Genomic DNA, 21,941 nt, shown 5'->3' with positions numbered 1-21,941 from the left:
TTTTGATTCTTCCTCTGAGCAGAAAAGAAAATGCAAGTTGATGGGTTAACCGATGCCCAGCTGTCTTTTTGAGAATATATGGAAGTGGTACAGAGCATTCAATATACACACGTATTCTAGGATTTGCTGATTCTAAACATTTGAAATACTTTGTCTTCAGTTTTACAAAAACGCAAATTCCTCATCAGGATTCCTGCTTGCTTTCAAGACCATCATTGGAATTTCATCTCCAATAGCTCAAATCCCCAGCCTGTATTCGGAGGAAATTTTCTGTATGACCAGTGCTGTTGGTAAAAGGGAAGAGGGAAAAGTCAGTTGAGGGAATTTACTCTCATCAACCAATACAGTGATACCGAGGACCCTCCCATGGAAAAACTGAAGTCACAGCTGGGAAATAAAGAACTTCAGGCAACCAGTGGACAAGTGGTTGAAACAGTAGCAACACAGAAAGGGGGAGAAACCCTGAGGCACCTCAAATCACCTGACCAGTGTGATCCTTGAGTAAATGGCTTCATCCCTTTAGGCCTCCCCTTTCTCATTTCACAAATAGGATATCATTACAAAATTCAGACTTTTAATGATCTGTACATGAGGTCACATGAAATAGTCAGTGACGTGTGGTTCAAAACTATCGTTTGTCTTTTATAGTCTTTCCTCTCTGAGTGATTCGTGTAGGACCACAGATTGTCATGTGCACACACACAATCAATGGGAAAATAAAGGAAATAAAACAGAATTACTCATAACATGGTTTTAGGAAGTATGATCATAATAAACTCCAATTTCAACAATCTCTTACTGAAACTCTGTTATTATCATAATCAATTGGTTATATTAGCCTGTTTTTTAACACTAATAACTAGTCTAATTTTTTTTCTCTACAAAAAGTTTCACAAATGCTTACCTTCTGGTATTATTGAATACTAATTACGTATATATTTTGGATTATGCTGTTTATGAAGGAATAGAAACTGTCATATTTAAATAAAAGTTTCTACCACACATTCAAACTTTCTCTTACTATAACAGAATGTAGGGTGCTATATCCATACCATGGTTGACTCAGATGAAACGAGTCTATTTTAGAAAGGCAGATGTTTTGAAATATAAGAAATCCATTATTCTTGTACTTATTCAAGCATAAACTGATCTGTTTCTTAACAGGAATATGGAGGATGGCTTGTATTCAAGAGCTGGGGAAACCAAGAAATTCACTGCTAACTTGAAGATGGTTTATCTAACTCTATTGTTTTGCCCCCCAAAAGAGAGAATTTTGTTAATAGCTAATGTGCCATTCACACTAAAGTATGCTGAAACATTTTTATAGTTACGAAATTGTCATATGCTGCAAGAGAAGTTATATGCTTTAGAATGAAATCACATAGAATAGATATAAAGAACACACACTTAGCCCAGCACGTGTGTGGTGGGACCCTTCCCAAACCAAGGTGACAAGGGTAACTCACTAACCATAAGATCTGAGTGGCCGTCTGGTTAGTTTTGGGGCTGCATCAGGAAGCATTCCCTCCTCAGATACTCATTCTGCCAGTTTGTCTCTAGTAGCAAAACCTGGATTTAAAAGCAGAGAGTTACAAACCCAGAATCAAACACATCCAGATCAATTCTCTGCAAATATTTTGACAATTTCAACATGTCTTAAACTTTCTACAGTTTACAAGACAAGTGGCCTTGCAATAATCTCTAATACTCAGTGATGCAAGAAGGGGGTCTTCATCCCTCAGGAAAGCAGCCTGGACATTTTGAAAGCTGATTTAGGTTCTTAATAAAAGCTCAGAAGAAAAATAAGCAAAATGGGTTTTTATATTCCTGCAAAAGGTAACACGAGTATTTAGGTCCTAAGGAATCATCTTTTTATTTTATGCCTGTGCTTGAAGACAAGTTGGTTTAGAGGAACAGAATAAAAATTAAGTGGAAATGCAAGAATTGATAGGTCTTTGAAAGCTCTACATAATTATATTCCCAAATGCATTTCTAGACAGGGCTTGGCCCAGGTGTTGCAAAGACATCGTCACATTAATGTGCTTGGTGCTCTTGGGTATAAGCTTTCCACATTTGCCTATATGGAAAAAAAATGACCCTTTTTCCCTGAAGGCCCTAAAAGGCTATAGCTGACTGCCCTGTGCTCTTCCAGCTTTCAGTAGAACAGGAGGGAAATTGTAGCCTATAATTGCATCAGTTTAGTGCAGGAAAAGCTGAGATGAAGGAGGAGAAGGAGCACCAAAGATGTCCACTTACAGTCATTTTTTTGGGAAATTACCAAGATCTTTGGTGTGCAGGGTAGGTAGGTAAATAAAATCAAGGATTTGTAATATTATAATTGGTATGATGTTAACATTGATGGATGAGCTGATGGAAAACGGGAGAGAAAAAAGAAAGAAAGGAATAAACAACTGTTCTCCATAAATTGGGAGGGAGGAAAAGCAAAAATGATATGGAAAACTCAGAAGAAGAAGCAAAGTACAGCCAAGCCTTTAATGTGTCTCCCATCCTGTTCTGTCTCCGCTCACTGACTAGTCACAGGTCGTTTAGACTCAGTCTCATCTGCCTGCACTGAAGCCAGGCAGTCTCTCTCTACCATACGCCAATCCATGCATGTAATGTTTTCTCATGTAAGAGTGTCAGGAAATCAAATTTTATAATATTTATTCTGTTTCAGATCAATCTCCTTAGCCAAAGATTAACAAAAATTTGCTGAGATATTGTTGAGTGGATTAAGTTCATCATATTACTTAATGGTCATAATACTGCATATTTTGACACACATACTAGTTTTACTATGTAGATAAAAACACAGGAGCTTATAGAAGTTGAATAACTGGTTCAAACACCCAGTAAGCAATTGAAGCAGGAAAATGTATTATTCTAGTTCTGAGCTTCCTTCGGGGCTTTCAGTGTTTAATAACCCTGAGGAATTGAAGGATTCTAGCCCTTCACCTTAAAGGCTGTTATAACCCAGGGATTTAGAGCTTGTCTACATGACCATTATGCCCAGTGTTGAGCAAGCTGTGCCCAAGAGCTGGCCTGTACCAATCTACAGCAGGAGACAGCGGGTCATGTCTCTCCCTTCTCCCTGTGCACACACTTGGACAACCCTTAGAGAAGGACACAAGGTGCATTCACATCCTCAACTGTTTAATTCATCCCTCTTTATATACTAGATCTGCTGCATAGTTTTATTTCTGGTGGAGTGTAAATCATCATTTTTATGGACACTTTATTTAGATATATTTATTCATTTTAGAGGGAAGAAGGGAGAGAGAGAGAGAGAGAGAAGGAGCATGGAGGAGGGGCAGAAGGAGAGGGAAAGAAATTCTCAGACTACATGCTGAGTGCTGACTCCTGAAATGGGGGCTCTCTCTCAGGACCCTGCAGTCACCACCTGAGCCCAAGCCAGGAGTCTGGTGCTGAACCAACCTATTTGGGATACCTTCGTTCCACGTGTTTAGAAAATTTTTCTTGTAATCCAAGATCATGAAGATCTCCTATATGTTATGCTTTTTTTTCTTTAACTTTTACATTTCCCATATAGCTCTAAGATCCATTTTAAGCAAATACGTACCGGTGTGAGGTATAGATAAGAGGTTTTTTGACTTTGTTTATTTTGTGCAGTAAAGATGCCCAATATTTCCACTATCATTTTTTGCAAAAACTATTCTTGCACCACTGAATTGTCTGCAGACCTTTGCTGAGATTAGTTGACCGTGTATGTGCATGTCTACTACTGCTCTCTCTAGGCTGCTTTGTTGGTCTTCTGGGATAGCTTCACGAAAATACCACATCATTTTGAACACGACAGTTTCGTAACATTGCTGGAAATCAGATAGTGTAAGTTCTCCAAATTCGTTCTTTTTCAAAAATTTGGGACCTAATTTAGGGCCTTCATATTTCTATATAAGTTTTAAATCAGTTTGGGAAAGTTTTGAATATGTTCCTGTAATTTTGTTTGAGAAGGCTTGAATCTGGAGATATCTTTGGGGAAAACTCACCTCTTCATAATGTTGAGACATCTGTCCATGCACACAGTATTTTTTCTATTTATTAAGTTGTTTATATTCCCTTAACAAATATTTTACTCTCAGAGTAGATGTGTTCCTTATACCTAGCTACATTTATTCTTAATTATTTTATAATTGTAAGACGTTACAAATGGGATTTTTAAAATCCAATTTCTATTTGTTAGTTACCACTACAAACTATGCAATTGAATTATATATATTGATGTTATATCTTGAAATTATGCTAAACTCACATTACAAAGTAGGAGAACTAAAATTGTGTGTACTCACAGTGAAATGATTGCCTATGTAAAAGTTCTGTGTGTGTGTGTGTGTGTATGTGTGTGCACTAATGTAATAGTGTTATATACTCTTGCCTCCAAAGAAGTAACAAAGCCATTATAATTATTATGGTCGTATAAAAAAGAGATTACTAGTTCAATGTTGTTAAGTATAACAATATAGGGCATGGGTAAGAAGTTGGAGGGAAATCACGAACTAGTAGAATCTAAAGTAATCTTGGCTTGCCCTTAATTAGCATCTTGGTCTTGGCAGGATCTTTAACTTCTCCATGTTTCTATTACATAATATATAAAATAAGTATAAAAACAATAGTGGGAATTATCTTACAGGTTTGTGGTGAGAATTAAATCAGCACATGTGTGCAGAACACTCAGAGCCACTAAATATTCAATTTTAGTAAATATTCTTATTGTTATTATTACCATCAACCTAAGTCTCTGACACTGTTTCCCCATCTCAAAATGGATGGGAGAATACCAACCACACAGCATGTTGTCAGTGTTCAATGGGGTCCTGTGTACAGAGCACTTGCTAGTATGCCATGAATACAGCAAACAGTTATTAATATATATATATATATGTATATAGCAATTATAACATTAATTCATTTAGACAATAAGCATTATGATTAATTTTATGGTCACTTTGTATACTTTCTTTACATACCCACCACCAATGCTCTGTTACTCCTTTGTCAAGTATTATAAAGAAACTCCTAACTGGGCTTTCTTCCTCTGGCTTTTATTACCTTCCTGAAGCTCACCCCACTTGATGCAAAACACAGGTAGAATTTTATTAGTATTATATCACTTATTCCCCCTTCTTCATATTCCTCTTCATTTTTCCATCTATATTCTCAATTTCTGCCATTGTTCCCCCGTTCCTAAGGATAGAGAGAAAATTCCTTAACCTTGCATTCATAGCCTTTACATCATCAACTAGCTCCTTTTTCTTACTTAGGGGCCACTATGTGTACGATCTGCTACTTGATGTTAGGCTTAGTCCCCTCAGATGATGAGGGTGCACAGACGATCTCCTGCCTGTGTGTTTACGAAGTTCCTTATGTCTATACTCAACAGAAACTTCACGCAGGAGATAATTTAAGTAATTGTCAAAACTTATTTTCTATCTCAAAAACTTCATGAGAATCCACAAATCAGTAGAATCTGGGTATTTATTTTTTACTACATGAAGAAGCTTAATAAATTCAAGCTCACATTAACCAAAATGGATTTTTTTCAGGTAATGCAATTAATCATAAAACGAAATAATGGAAAATAGGAACAATGTAACAGAGTTTGTTCTACTGGGGCTCACAGAGAATCCAAAGATGCAGAAAATCATATTTGTTGTGTTTTTGGTCACCTACATCGTCACTGTGGTAGGAAATGTCCTCACCGTGGTCACTATCACAGCCAGCCCATTATGGGGGTCCCCCATGTACTTTTTCCTTGCCAATCTCTCCTTCATTGATACCTGCTATTCTTCTGTTAATAATCCTAAACTGATCATAGATTCACTCTGTGAAAAGAAGACCACCACATTCAATGCATGTATGATCCAAATTTTCGGGGAACATTTCATTGGAGGTGCTGATGTCATCCTGCTTACTGTGATGGCCTATGACCGCTATGTGGCCATCTGCAAGCCATTGCACTACATGACCATCATGAATCGGCAGGTGTGTGGGCTGCTAATGGGAGTGGTGTGGGTGGGAGGCTTTCTTCATGCAACCATACAGATGCTCTTTATCATCCCTTTACCCTTCTGTGGACCTAACGTCATAGATCACTTTATGTGTGATCTGAACCCTTTGCTCAATCTTGCCTGCACTGACACCCACAGTCTAGGGCTCTTCGTTGCTGCCAACAGTGGTTTCATCTGTCTGTTAAACTTCCTCCTCTTGATGGTCTCCTATGTGGTCATTCTGCGTTCCCTAAGGAACCACAGCTTGGAGGCAAGACGCAAAGCCCTCTCCACCTGTGTCTCCCACATCACAGTTGTCGTCCTATTCTTTGTGCCCTGTATATTTGTGTATATGAGACCCGCAGCTAATTTATCTATTGATAAAGCAGTTGCTGTGTTCTATACTATGATAACGCCCATGTTAAACCCCTTAATCTATACCTTGAGAAATGACCAGATGAAAAATGCCATAAAGAAATTGTGTAGTAGAAAGGTTATTTCAAGTGAGAAATAAATATGCCTGAAGCTCAACATTGATGCAATGGAAGCAAAGGTCAAAAGGACATTTTGGATGATCTCAGAAAGGAATACTTACCAAATAAAGAAAATTGTAAACTGTCATGAATGACAGATTCTGCACTGAGAGGAGCAGAAAAGTGTGGAAGAAAGAAAAGACCTAGCCACAGACTGTGCTACATACTATATATATATATATATATATATATATATATATATATATATATATTCAGAATATATTTTATATATTCAGAATATATATTTATATATTCAGAATATATATTTATATATTCAGAATATATATTTATATATTCTGAACATTCAGGAAAAAATCATGACTGAAATAAATGTACATCTATTATTTGAGAGGGATTTCTATCTATTAAAAAGTCACACCCCATAGAGTAAGTGACTACTCATTAAAAATAGTTTCTACAAGGCAGCATAATGTCTGAGGCACAATAAATATTGAATGAGTGAATAATGTTATAAATGAAGATATAGTCAAGAAAATGTAGAGTCAAGCAATAGTACTTCTTGGTCACATTTCATTACGAAAAGCTGTTATGAAAATACAAGTGGTTCCATTTACACACAAAACAACTTCAGGATAAACGTATTCCATTTATTTATATTTGATAATATATCCTTCATATATTAATCAATAGAAATTTCTTGAGCCAAACAAATGTTTCAGAGACATTGATGGTTGCTGGGCTTTCAGTGGTGAATAGAGAAGACCAGGGTCTTGCCTTCAAGGAGCTTCGGATCCACCGAGAGACACGCAGAGAGGAGCAGAAATGATGAGACCGTGTTATAAATGGGAAGTTAGTGGCGGCACAGGGTGCTGAGAAAGCATGATTGAGGGACACACAATAAGCACCAGGGGGGTCAGGGAGAATGCCTAGAGGAAACATATCAAAAAGGGGCACAAAAATTGGAAGGGTGTAATCAGAGTGAAAAGACACGTGTTGGGCTGAGAGGATTCCTAGGAGAGGACACATAACAGGCAGAAAGGGGAATGAACCATGAGAGACTCTGGACTCTGGGAAACAAACTGAGGGCTTCAGAGGGGAGGGGGGTGGGGGGTGGGGGATCGGGAAAGGGCTGAAAAAGAAAAATCTAATCATTTCAATATGTTGTGGCTATAGGCTCATACTTTTATTCAATAATTAATTATTGAGCACCTACTATGTGTCAGGTTATAACCTGGACACTGAGGTCATAAAAGTCTGATTAGTAAGATATGAAACTAGGAAGTTAGTGACAGGCAAGATCAAGAAGGATGTCATAATTGTGTTAGAGCTGAATGCCACGTACCATGGGGAACACATTGAACGGGTCTTCCATATCTTTTCATGGCCTGCAGCTCATTTCTCTTGACACTGATTTATACTCTGTTGTCTGATGTTGCAACTTATCTATCCTAACCTATTGGATGTCTTGGCTGCTTCCAACTGTACAGATAATTATGAATAAAGCTGCTCTTAAACATGTGTGTGCAGGGTTTTCTGTGGACATAAGTTTCCAACTCCTTCGGGTAAATGCTAAGGAGTGAAATTGCTAAATTGTCTTCGTTTTGTAAAAACTGGCAAATTGTCTCCCCAAATGACTACACCACTTTGCTTTCCCAACAGCAATAAATGAAAGTTCCTGTTCCTCATTCTCACTAGCATTTGTTGGTGACAGTGTCCCGTATTTTGGCCGTCCTAATGGGTGTATTGTTATAAAACCACCTTTGAGTCATTTGCTTATCCAAAATGTGCAGATTAATTAATTCAAGAAGGCTCATGGACTTGAACCCAATTGGTCCAAACCTCACAATTAAAATATGACAGGTTCAGAATCTATGCCATGTTTGACCTGACATGAACATAGAGTCCCATCCATCATTGTGAATGCTAAGATAAGAAAAAAGTGTGCTTTGGTCAAATTACAACGACTTTTACGTACAACAAAGTTCTTCCATAAAGTTAGATTTTGTTCCAAGGGAGTGGGCCATTTCCCACAGTTTCTGAGGAGTGAGCAATGGCATTAGAATTATCCATTATAATGCTGATTCCTTCATTCTTCAGGTCAAAAGACTCACATTTTACAAATAAACACTTTACAGTTAGAGAAAAATGTGACTGCCAGATTTCTGTGTGGGAAGGAGTGACATAGCAGACATGTGCTCCCACATGATAACGTAGCAAAGATGGAAAACAGAGAATCATCTCTGAAGAGACTGGACAGCTACTAAGGGAAGAAGAAGTGGAAGGAATGAGATTAAGAATGGGGGTAAACTCAGCCGAGGTCAGCAGCAACAACTTCATTTACTGTGAGAATTGTCATTTCTGGGTACAGGATGGATCTGAGGATCCAGTTTTACACACACTGACAGCTACTGCTGGGACATAAAGGAATCCCCAGAGCTTTGGTCAGAGATCTAGGGAATCTCAAGGACACATCCGTTTTTCCCTTGATTCATTTGTGAAGCCACATAGCAGAACCAGGAGAGAAACAGACTTTTTAAAACACTACTTTTAAAAGACAATATCATCTTCTTCGTTTACCAGATTGTTTGACAGGTTTATCACATTGTATTATTGGTAGTTTATTCCTTTTTAGTAAGAATAGTATTACACAGTACGGCTCTACCACATTTTGTATACTTATTCACTAGTTCATGGACATTTGTGTTGTGTCCATATAAGGGCCAGAGTGAATGATGCTGCTTTGAACATTCATGGACCAGCCTTCGTGTGGACACAGATTATCATTTCTCTTGGGTGGATACCTAAGAGTGGAATTGTTGAGTTATATGTTAAGTGCATGTTAGCATTTTAAGAAACTGCCAAAGTATATGTGCAAAATAATGAAACTTGACCACTCTCTCACACCATACACAAAGATAAACTCCAAATGGATGAAAGACCTCCATGTGAGACAGGAATCCATCAAAATCATAGAGGAGAACATAGGCTTTAACCTCTTTGACATCGGCCACAGCAACTTTTTTCATGACACATCTCCAAAGGCAAGAGAAACAAAAGAAAAAATGAACTTGTGGGACTTCATCAAGATAAAAAGCTTCTGCACAGCCAAGGAAATAGTAAAAAAAACTAAGAGGCAGCCCGCGGAATGGGAGAAGATATTTGCAAATGGCACTACAGATAAAAGACTGGTATCCAAGATCTACAAAGAACTTCTCAAACTCAATACATGAGAAACAAATAATCAAATAAAAAAATGGGCAGAAGTCATGAACAGACACTTTTCCAATGAAGACATACAAATGGCTAACAGACACATTAAAAAATGTTCAAAATTATTAGCCATCAGGGAAATTCAAATCAAAACCACACTAAGATAACACCTTACACCAGTTAGAATGGCAAAAATTGACAAGGCAAGAAACCACAAATGTTGGAGAGGATGTGGAGAAAGGGGATCCCTCTTACACTGTTGGTGGGAATGCAAGTTGGTACAGCCACTTTGGAAAACAGTGTGGAGGTCCCTTAAACAGTTAAAAATAGAGCTACCCTAAGATCCAGCCATTGCATTACTGGGTATTTACCCCCAAAGATACAGACGTAGTGAAGAGAAGGGCCATATGCACCCCAATGTTCATATCAGCATTGTCCACAATAGCTAAGTTGTGGAAGGAGCCGAGATGCCCTTCAACAGATGACTGGATTAAGAAGATATGGTCCATATATACAATGGAATATTACTCAGCCATCAGAAAGAACAATTACCCATCATTTGCAGCAACATGGACGGGACTGGAGGAGATTATGCTGCGTGAAATAAGTCAAGCAGAGAAAGACAATTATCATATGGTTTCACTCATTTATGTAACATAAGAAATAGCAGGGAGATCGGTAGGAGAAGGAAGGGAAGAATGAAGGGGGGGTAAACAGAAGGGGGAATGAACCACGAGAGACTATGGGTGCTGGGAAACAAACTGAGGGCTTCAGAGGGGAGGCGGGTTGGGGATTGGGATAGGCCAGCGATGGGTATTAAGGAGGGCATGTATTGCATGTTGCACTGGGTGTTATATGCAAGTAATGAATCATGGAACTTCACATCAAAAACTAAGGATATGCTGTATGGTGACTAACATAACCTAATAAAAAATTATTATTAAAAAAAACAAAAACAAAAGTGGTGGGCTATGTTACATTCCCACCAGCAATGTATGAGAGTTCCCGTTTCCCCACAATGTCACCAACAACTGGCATAGTCAGGCTGTTTAAATTTAGCATAGAGTTGTTCAAAATATTCTCTTATGGCTCATACATTCTGTAGGGTCCATAGAAATAGTATTCTAACGTATATAAATATATATAAATGTGTGTGTGTATACACTTCAATAACTGATTGCTGTATTCATGGCATACTAGCAAGTGCTCTGTACACAGGACCCCATTGAACACTGACAACATGCTGTGTGGTTGGTATTCTCCCATTCATTTGGAGATGGGGAAACAGTGTCAGAGACTTAGGTTGATGGTAATAATAACAATAAGAATATTTACTAAAATTGAATATTTAGTGGCTCTGAGTGTTTCTGCACACATGTGCTGATTTAATCCCCACCATAAGCCTGTAAGATAATCCCCGCTATTATTCTTATATCTATTTTATACATTATGTAATAGAAACACAGAGAGGTTAAAGATTCTGCCAAAATCAAGATGCTAATTAAGGGCAGAGCCAAGATTATTTCAGATTCTACTAGTTCGTGATTTTCCCTCAAATTCTTACAAATGCCCTATATTGCTCTACTTAGCAACACTGAACTAGTAATCTCTCTCTTTTTTTTTAAAGATTTTATTTATTTATTTGACAGAGAGAGACAACCAGCGAGAGAGGGAACACAAGCAGGGGGAGTGGGAGAGGAAGAAGCAGGCTCCCAGTGCAGCAGGGAGCCCAATGCGGGGCTCAATCCCAGGACCCTGGGATCATGACCTGAGCCAAAGGCAGACACTTAATGACTGAGCCACCCAGGCACCCCTAGTAATCTCTTTTTTATACCACAATAATAATTATAATTGCTTTATTACTACTTTGAAGGCACGTGGATATAACAACATTACAAGAGTATACACACACACACACACACACACACACACAACTTTTACATAGGCAATTGTTTCACTGTGAGTACAGACAATTTTAGTTCTCCTACTTTGTAATGTGAGTTTAGCATAATTTCAAGATATAACATCAATATATATAATTCAATTGCATAGTTTGTAGTGGTAACTAACAAATAGAAATTGGATTTTAAAAATCCCATTTGTAATGTCTTACAATTATAAAATAATTAAGAATAAATGTAGCTAGATATAAGGAACACATCTACTCTGAGAGTAAAATATTTAAGGGAATATAAACAACTTAATAAATAGAAAAAAATACTGTGTGCATGGACAGATGTCTCAACATTATGAAGAGGTGAGTTTTCCCCAAAGGCATTTCCAGATTCAAGCCTTCTCAAACAAAATTACAGGAACATATTCAAAACTCTTCCAAACTGATTTAAAACTTATATAGAAACACGGTGGGGGAATGGGATAGACCGGTGATGGGTAGGAAGAAGGGCATGTATTGCATGGTGCATTGGGTGTTATACGCAACTAATGAATCATCGAACTTTACATCGGAAACCGGGGATGTACTGTATGGTGGCTAACATAATATAATAAAAAAACATTAAAAAAAAAAAAAGAAAAGAAATACGAGGGCCCTAAATTAGGTGCCCACAACTTTAAAAAAGAATGAAATTGGAGAACTTACACTATTTGATTTCCAGCAATGTTACAAAACTGCCATGTTCAAAATGATGTGATATTTTCGTAAAGCTATACCAGAAGATGAACAAAGCAGCCTAGAGAGCCCAAAATAGACCTGTACATACACGGTCAACTAATCTCAGCAAAGTTCTGCAGACAATTCAGTGGTGAGAAAGTAGTTTTTGTGACAAATGATAGTGGGAATATTGGGCATCTTTATCTACCGCACAAACAAACAAGACAAAAAAGGCAAAAAACCTTTTATCTATACCTCACACCGGTACATATTTTCTTAAAATGGATCTTAGAGCTACATGGGAAATGTAAAAGTTAACGAAAAAAATGACATAAAACATAGGAGAAGATCTTCATGGTCTTGGATTACAAGAAAAGTTTTCTGAATGTGAACTGAATGAAAAAAAAAATATTTCTGAACTGAATGAAAGTGTCCAAATAGAGGTGGCTGGGGGGTGTAGATGGTTCAGCCTCCAACTGCTGGCTTCAGGTCAGCTGGTGATCCCCGGTCCTGAGATAAAGCTCCTAGCTCGGCTCAGCACTCAGCGTGTAGTCTGTTTGAGAATTTCTCTCCCTCTCTGCCCCTCCACAATGTCCTCCTTCTCACTCTGTCTCTCCCTCCCTCCCCCTCAAATGAATGAATCTATCTAAATAAAGTGTCCATAAAAAAATAATGATTTACACTTCACCAAAATTACAACTATGCAGCGATCTAGTATATAAAGAGGGATGAATTAAACAGTTGAGGATGTGAATGCAACTTGTGTCCTTCTCTAAGGGTTGTCCAAGTGTGCGCACAGGGAGAAGGGAGAGACATGACCCGCTGTCTCCTGCTGTAGATTGGTACAGGCCAGCTCTTGGGCACAGCTTGCTCAACACTGGGCATAACGGTCATGTAGACTAGCTCTAAATCTCTGGGTTATAACAGCCTTTAAGGTGAAGGGCTAGAATCCTTCAATTCCTCAGGGTTAGTAAGCATTTAAGGTTCCAAAGGAAGCACTAAACTAGAATAACAAATTTTCTTGCTTCAGTTGCTTACTGGCTATTTGAGTTAGTTATTTAAACTCTAGAACCTTCTGTGTTTTTATCTACGTAGTAAAGCTAATAATATGTGGGTCAAAATATGCGGTATTATGACCATTAAGTAATATGATGAACTTAATCCACTCAACAATCTTTCAGTACATTTTTGTTAATCTTTGGCTAAGCAGATTGATGTGAAACAGAATAAATATTATAAAATTTGATTTCCGGACAGTTCTTGCATGAGAAAACTTTACATGCATGGATTGGCGTATGGTAGAGAGAGACTGCCTGGCTTCAGTGCAGGCAGATAAGACTGAGTCTAAACGACCTGTGACTAGTCAGTGAGCTGAGACAGAACCGGATGGGAAACACATTAAAGCCTTGGCTGTGCTTTGCTTCTTCTTCTGAGTTTTCCATATCATTTTTGCTTTTCCTCCCTCCCAATTTATGGAGAAGAGTTGTTTATTCCTTTCTTTCTTTTTTCTTTCCCGTTTTCCAACAGCTCATCCATCAATGTTAATGTCATACCAATTATAATATCACAAATCCTTGATTTTATTTACCTACCTACCCTGCACACCAAAGGTCATGATAATTTCAAGCAACAACAACAACAACAAAAATGTAAGTGGCCGTCTTTGGTGCTCCTTCTGCTACTTCATTTCTGTTTTCCTAAATGTTACCTGATACTATTAGAGGCTACAATTTCCCTCCTATTCTTCAGAAAGCTGGAGGAGCACAGGGCAGTCAGCTATAGCCTTTCGGGGCCTTCTGGGAAATAGGGTCATTTTTTTTTCTAGATAGGCTAATGTGGAAAGCTTATACCCAAGTGCACCAAGCACATTAATGTGACGATGACTTTGCAGCACTTGGGCCAAGCCCTGTTTAGAAATGCCTTTGGGAATATAATTGCGTAAAGATTTCAAAGACCTATTAATTCTCGCATTGCCACTTAAGTTTGTATTCTCCTCCTCTGAACCAAATTGTCTTTAGGCGCAGGCATAAAATAAAAGGATGTTTCCTAGGACCTAAATACTCATGTTAGCCTTTGCAGGAATATAAAATCCCATTTCGCGTATTTTTCTTCAGAGCTATCATTCAGCAGCTAAACCAGCTTTGGCAATTTCCAGCCTACATTCCTGAGGGAAGCAGATCCACTACTTGCATCACTGGGTCTCAATGAATATTGGAAGGCCACTTCTCCTGTAAACTGTAGAGGGTTTAAGGCTTGTTGAAATTGTCAAAATACTTGCAGAGAATTCATCTGGATGTGTTTGAATTCCAGGTTTCTAATTCTCTGCATTTGATTCCAGGTTTTGCTACCAGAGACAAACTGGCAGAGTGAGTATCTGAGGAGGGAATCCTTCCTGATGCGGCCCCGAAACTAACCAGGCGGCCACTCAGATCTTATGGTTAGTGAATTGCCCTTGTCACCTTGGTTTGGGTAGGGTCCCATCACCCATGTGCTGGGTTAAGTGTGTGTTCTTTATATTTATTCTGTGTCGTTTCATTCTAAAGCATCTAACTTCTCTTGTAGTATATGACAATTTAATTACTATAAAAATGTTTTAGCATACTTTAGTTTTAATGGCACCTTATTTATAAGGCAAATTCCCATTTTGTAAGAGCCACATAGTAGAGAGAGATAAACCGTCTTCAGGTTGGCAATGAATTTCATTGTTTCCCCCATCTTAAATACAGGCATTCCTCCATATTCCTGTTAAGAAACAGACCAGTGTATGCTTGAATATGTACAATAACAAAGACTTTCTTATATTTCAAAAACATCTGCCATCCTAAAATAGACTACTTTACTCTGATACAGCTGAGGTAAGTGTATAACATCCCACATTCTGTTACACTGAGTTTTTACTTTCTGATACACTAAGAGTTTGTTACACTAAATGTTTGAAATTGTGGTAGAAATTATTATTTACATCTAAGAGCTTCTATTCCTTTATGAACAGCATCATCCAAAAGTTTCAAATAATTTTATTCAATAATAACAAAAGATAAGTAGTCATTTGAGTACCTTTTGTAGAGAAGAAATTATTAGACTAGTGATCACTGTTAAGAAACAAGCTAAGATAACCAATTGATAATGACATTAATAGAGTTTCAGTAACAGTTTGTTGATGATGGAGTTTCTGTGATCATACTTGCTAAATCCATGTTATGAATGTTCTTTTTTATTTCCTTTATTTTCCCATTGATTGTGTGTGCGCCCATGACAATCTGTGGTCCTAAATGAATCACTCAGAGAGGAAAGACTATAATAGAAAAATGACAGTTTTGAACCAAATCTGTCACTGGTTATCTCACATTACCTCATGTATTCCTCATTGTAAGTCTGAATTTTGTCATGATATTTTAGCTGTGAAAGGAGAAAGAGGGGCCTAAAGAGACAAAGCCATTTGCTCATGGGTCACACTGGTCAGGTGATTTGAGATGCCTCAGGTTTCTCCCCCTTTCTGTGTTGCTACTGTTTCAACCACTTGTCCACTGGTTGCCTGAAGTTCTTTATTTCCCAGTTGTGACTTCAGTTTTTCCATGAGAGGGGTCCTCGGTATCGCTGTATTTTTTGATGAGAGTAAATCTCCTCAACTGACTTTTCCCTCTTCCCTTTTACCAACAGCACTGATCATAGAGAAAGTTTCCTCCAAATACAGGCTGGGGTTTTGGGCTATTGGAGATGAAATTCCAATGATCTAGAAAATAAGCAGGAATCCTGACGAAGAATTTGCATTTTTGTAAAACTGAAAGCAAATTATTTCAAATACTTTGTAGTCAATGAATTCTAGATTACATGTGTATATTAAATATTCTGTGCCTCTTTATTTACATAAATACTCAAAAAGACAGATGGGGTATCTGTTAACCCATCGTCTTGAATATTATTTTCTGCTCAGAGGAGGAATCAAAACAGATTTTTCATACTGTCCTTCACGACATCCCTCTCAGGTCTCTCCCATGAAAGACAGCCCCAGACTTAGGAAGAAACAGGATTTCTGTCTTGTAACATTTACAGTGTACTGCTTTTCAATCCTGAGAAATTACTTAGATTTCTTGATATGCATCTTCTGTTTAGAATCAGATTTGAATTGGCCCAGTGATTTCTACATTTCTATTGCTCACACTCTGCTTAGATAAAAGTTGCCTATAAATCAATTTATTTTAGTAATTATGTATATCTGAAAAATTAACATTGTTTCTGTCTCATAAACAAAGATTAGTATCAGTTGCAGTAAGTAGAAGAGAGGTCAATGATCCTCACACTCCTACGGCTTTTCAGGACCCCTTAGTAACTGTTCACTGCTGAGCACTCTGGGACATCATTATATTATTTTGCTATGTAAGGAGGATTGGGAGCCTTGTTAGTGATCCAGATAGCAAAATAGGAACAAATTGAAAGTTTCTACGTTTATGAGGAGGGGACGTATTGCATGGAGCACTGGGTGTTACACGCAAACAATGAATCATGGAACACTACATCAAAAACTAATGATGTACTGTATGGTGACTAACATATCATAATAAATAAAAATAAATAAACAAATACATAAATAAAATAGAATTGATGTCTTATGGTACAGACCATTCAAAAAATGCCATAGCTGTCAACTATGTGCCATCTAAAATCTTTTTGAGGAATATCATTAACATGGATATTAAGTTTGTGGGTATCTATAGATGATGGTTGCTAAATGATATTGTAACAAAAGCATTTTGTATTTTAAATAAACATCTGGGGGCCCAGATATGTCTGTCACTTGAGATTCAGACTAAGGTAGGAAGTGTGCTAGTTTTTGCAAACCCACTAGAATCAGATATTTCCTCATTAGTGGGTAAAATAGCTCTGGGAAGTGCTTTCTCTTTATCCTACACTCATTTTGCACTGAATAAATGACGTCTTAAGGTATACCTTAGATACAAGATGTGAATTGCTGAATCTTTCATTTATTCATTATTGCCACAAATATCATTGAGTTCTAACTCACCAGGAAGAGTGTCTTTGAGTTACTTTCAGTATCATCCCCTTTTACTGGCATTTGATCTTTAGATTGTATTAAAATATGAATTTTTCTGTCAAAGCCATAATTAAAAAATATGTGGGCAATTCAATTTTCTTATCCTTTATCAATTGCTATCACAAACATCAATGACAGCATATATTTTTTAAATTGTATTTAACTCATGAAACGTAAATACAACAAATGAATGGGTTACCTGAATATTTTTCTAGATTTCAGTCATTAATTGATATTCTCTCTTTTGCTTTTTGTTTTCAACTACGCTTTGCTTTTTAATGTAACAATTCCATTGGTTTCACATGACCCATTGACAATGTTTGATCAGGTAGGAAAGTATTGTATGCTCTACATTAATTATGCTTCAGTAGTTTAAACAAATGTGCATTTCTTCAGGATTCATTCCCAGAAAATTAAGGGAAGTTTCTCAGATACTTTAGAAGGAAAATTGATTTTATGTGTAAGTTATAAGAATTGGGAATTATGGAAAAGAATGTTTCCTTGTTTTAGACTAAATAATAAAATTAGCAGTCCTTTATCTAAAAGTATAATTAGTAGTAATAAAATATATTTTCAAAAGAGTATTTAGATATTTAAATAATTACTAATAACACTGAGTAAAATATGTAATTATTCTCATTACTGTCATTATAAAAATATTTCATGATAATTTTATATAAGATAACATAAACAATATCAGCTTAATTCAATAAAGCAAGACTACTTATTCTTAACACTATTTATGAAAATCTGCATTTTAATAAATTTTATATATATTGTTCATACAGTTAATATTCACCTACAATTATATTTTCTTTGTTTCAGAAATGTGATTCCTTATGGAAGCATACACCAAAGCCCAATATATGAAAAGCCAGAGAAACATCTCAGAATTCATACTTCTAGGACTTTCTTATGATCAGAACATACAAATATTTTGCTTTGTGCTCTTCTCATTCAGTTATGTTGCCCTTTTGGCAGGAAACCTTCTGATCCTTGTCTCCATTCGACGCAGCCCTCTTTATCACCAACCCATGTACTACTTCCTCATCCAGTTATCCGCTATGGACATCTGCTACACCTCTACGGTTACGCCCAAGTTAATTGCTGACCTGCTGGTGGAAAGAAAAACCATCTCCTATACTAACTGCATGTTACAGGTATTTACAATGCACTTCTTTGGAGGAGTTGAGGTCTTCATTATTACCGCCATGGCCTTTGATCGCTACGCTGCCATCTGCAGACCTCTCCATTATGTGGTTATTATGAACAGGACAAGGTGTCATCTCCTAGTCTTAGCTGCTGGGGCTGGTGGGGCTGTCCATGCCTTACCTCTATTCTCTACGGCAATTAGTTTGCCCTTCTGTGGTCCTAATGAAATTGATCACTACTTTTGTGATATATTTCCTTTGCTAAAGGTGGCCTGTACGGATACCTACATCACTGGTGTCCTTGTGGTTGCCTTTTCAGGTATGTTTTCCTTAGTGACCTTTATTGTCTTATTTGTTTCTTATGGGATAATACTGTTCACTTTGAGAAATCTCTCAGCTGAGGGAAGACGCAAAGCCCTCTCCACCTGTTGGTCTCATATCACTGTGGTCATCTTATTTTTTGGGCCTGTAATCTTCATCTACCTTAGACCACCTACTACTTTTCCTGAGGACAAAATATTTGCTCTATTTTACACCATTGTTGCTCCTATGTTCAATCCTCTAATCTATACTCTGAGAAATTCAGAGATGAAAAAAGCCATGAGAAAGGTTTGGTGCCCATCATTATTTCCAAAGGAAGCACACAGTTAATTTGAAGAAGTTTATTGGCTAAGCAACTCTGAGAAAGAAAGGAGGGAGATGTGAATGAAAAAGGCAGAGACTATCTCATGGGATTTGTGGACCATCACTGTCCTGAGGGGAGTGAATGGAAGCAATAGGACTACAGGTTTAAAGTAACAATGAACAAGTACTGATTCTTGCAAACCAAAATTAATTGCAAACTAAGTTAATTTTGTGGAGTATTAAGATGGTATAGGTAGGGGAAATGTCATGAAAAACAATTGAGCCAAAGCAAGTAAACCAAGGATATATTATTAGTGAATTATAAAGGGAAATATTTTAACGATAATTTTGTTAATATATTGCACTTAGAGGCCAGACCACACAGTGACAGACATTCTTTGGTAGTTCAGAAGTTGTAATTCTAAAAAACAAACAAACAAACAAACAAACAAACAAAAAAAGCAATAATCTAAATTTGAAAGAATTGATTTTTTTTTTTTTAAGATTTTATTTATTTATTTGACAGAGATAGAGACAGCCAGTGAGAGAGGGAACACAAGCAGGGGGAGTGGGAGAGGAAGAAGCAGGCTTCCAGCGGAGGAGCCTGACGTGGGGCTCGATTCCAGAACGCCGGGATCACACCCTGAGCCAAAGGCAGCCGCTTAACGACTGAGCCACCCAGGCGCCCCTGAAAGAATTGATTTAAATTTCTGATAGAACATTCATTCATATATATATATATATATATATATATATATATATATATATATATCCCTTAGTTTATACAGAAATCAGTTGTGCAAATGAATAAATATTTAGAGTAGAATCTGTTTTATTTTTTTTAATATTTAATTTATTTTCTTGAGAGAGAGAGAGAGAGAGCACATGAGTGAGTACGAGCAGGAGCAGGCGGCAGGAGAGCCAGAGTATACATTGAAAGGGAGAAGCAGACTCTCCGTTGAGCAGGGATCCTGATGCAGGGCTGCATTCCAGGACCCTGGCATCACAACCCGAGCCAAAAGCTGTCTCTTAACCGACTTAGCCACCCTGGTGCCCCAAGCAGAATCTGTTTTAAAGTGGTTCCTGGGGGTCAACTCTCCTGGTGTCCCATTGAAATCAATAATAATAAATAGTGAAGGCAGAGTGAGTATCTGCAACTCAGAAAGCTGAAACTCACTTCCTGGCATCCCACCTATTGGACGGAGTTTAGTATCATTTCCCATAAAGTTAAAGAACCAGATATTAAAATTACTGTGTTGTTCACCCCTACCTGCCTAAAATTGATCACCAAATAATTAGTCCTTGGATCCACAGCCAAAGACTTTTCTTACTGCAATGACACACACTGAGAGAGAGAGAGAGAGACAGAGAGAGAGAGAGAGAGAGAGAGAGAACGAACTATCAAAAGAGAATAAGGTGTGACTTAACCACAAAGTAAATGAAAGCACTAATGCATGTTGGTTGCACATGGTTATTTATGGCAGATTTATTCATAATTACAAACCTTCCGAACCTTGGAAGCCACCAAGATGCCCTATAGTAGGTGAATAAACAAATAAACAAACTATTGTACATCTGGGGAATGGAATATTGTTCAGCACTAAAAAGAGCTGAGCTATTAAGGTAAGAAAATATATTTAGGAAACATAAATGCGTGTTTCAGAGTGAGAAGCCAATGTGAAGGGGCTCCTTTTTGTATGCTTTCAACTACAGGTCTTTCTTGACTTAGAAGGGAACTATGTCCTAATAAACCCATTATAAGTTGAGAATATCTTTTTTAAGAGTTTTATTTTTTATATTTTTTATAGATTTTATTATTTATTTGTGATCAAGGGGTGTGTATGAGAGAGAGAAGGAATGAGAAAGATCATGAGCACTGTGGTGGGGCAGTGGGAGAAGGAAAAGCAGACTTCCCGCTGAGCCTGCAACTGGATGTGGAACTTGATCCCAGGACACTGGGATCATGACCTTAGCCAAAGGCAGCTGCCTAACTGACTGAGCCACCCCGTTCCCTATAAGTTGAAAATATCTTAAGTCAAAAATGCATGAAATACACCCAGTCTACCAAAAGTCAAAGCTTAGCCTAGCCTACCATAACTGTGCTCAGAACACATATAATTTTTGGCCTGCAGTTGGGCAAAGTCATCGAATACAAGGCCTATTTTGTAAGAAAGCATTGCATATCTCATGTAACTTATTAAATACTGTATTGCATGTAAAAAAATGGAATGGCTATACGGGTACAGAGGGTTCTAAGTGTATTGATCATTGACCCTCTTGATTGCTTGGCTGACTGGGAGCTGCACCTCGCTGCCCCTGCCCAGCATCACAAGAGAAGATTGTACTGCATATCAGTAGCCCAGGAAAAGACCCAAATTCAAAATTCAAGATACAGTTTCCACTGCACGTATATCACTTTTACACCATTGTAAAGTTGGAAAAGTACAAGTCAAACCATTGTAAGTTGGCGGCCATCTATGTATGTATGACATTCTGGAAAAGGTAAAACTATGGAAACAGCAAAAGATCAGTCCCTGGATGCCGAAGATTAGGGAGGGGAGGGAGGAAGAGGTGGAGCACAGAGGATTTTAGGGTCGGGAATCTGTTCTGTATGTCCCTGGATGTTGGAGAGTGTTATCATACGTGTCAGAACCCACAGAAGGTACAACTCCAAGGGTGAGCCCTGATGTAAACTGAGTTTTAGGTGATCATGATGTGTCCCTGTAGGTTCACTTGATTGTGACACAGGGAGAACTCTAGAGGGAGAGGTTGTCCCAGCGAGGGGGACAGGGG

At 37.7% G+C, this 21,941-nt stretch overlaps 2 protein-coding genes across 3 annotated transcripts; both read left to right on the top strand.

Annotated features, from left to right (window-relative positions):
* The first annotated feature begins 5,546 nt into the window (after positions 1–5,546).
* On the top strand, positions 5,547–6,519 carry LOC123785228 (olfactory receptor 4C46-like). 2 transcript variants are annotated; one of them, XM_087855235.1, is made up of 2 exons: positions 5,547–5,566; positions 5,601–6,519. In XM_087855235.1, exons 1-2 carry the CDS (start codon positions 5,547–5,549, stop codon positions 6,517–6,519), a joined length of 939 nt encoding a protein of 312 aa, XP_087711361.1. The 2 variants fall into 2 exon arrangements, with proteins under 2 accessions (XP_087711361.1, XP_045642901.2); XM_045786945.2 differs by lacking the exon at positions 5,547–5,566 and having other exon boundaries at positions 5,590–6,519.
* Positions 6,520–18,239: 11,720 nt separating this feature from the next.
* LOC123785227 (olfactory receptor 4P4-like) lies at positions 18,240–19,180 on the top strand. Its single transcript, XM_045786944.2, is given in 2 exon segments — positions 18,240–19,133; positions 19,136–19,180. Coding segments are annotated over 2 exon segments (939 nt in total).
* Positions 19,181–21,941: the final 2,761 nt, after the last annotated feature.

The sequence above is a fragment of the Ursus americanus genome, chromosome 24, assembly GCF_024610735.1.
Source record: "Ursus americanus isolate L20-20 chromosome 24, mUrsAme1.1.p, whole genome shotgun sequence".
Classification (NCBI taxonomy): domain Eukaryota; kingdom Metazoa; phylum Chordata; class Mammalia; order Carnivora; family Ursidae; genus Ursus; species Ursus americanus.
The sequence above is the reverse complement of the archived record's forward strand: the minus strand, read 5'-3'. Positions and strand labels throughout refer to the sequence as shown.

Excerpts from the sequence above, each read along its gene's own strand:
- LOC123785228 (XM_087855235.1), top strand. The coding sequence starts at position 5,547 with ATGGATTTTTTTCAGGTAAT. Across the intron at positions 5,567-5,600 it reads ATGGATTTTTTTCAGGTAAT|GAACAATGTAACAGAGTTTG; the intron begins GCAATTAATCAT and ends AATGGAAAATAG.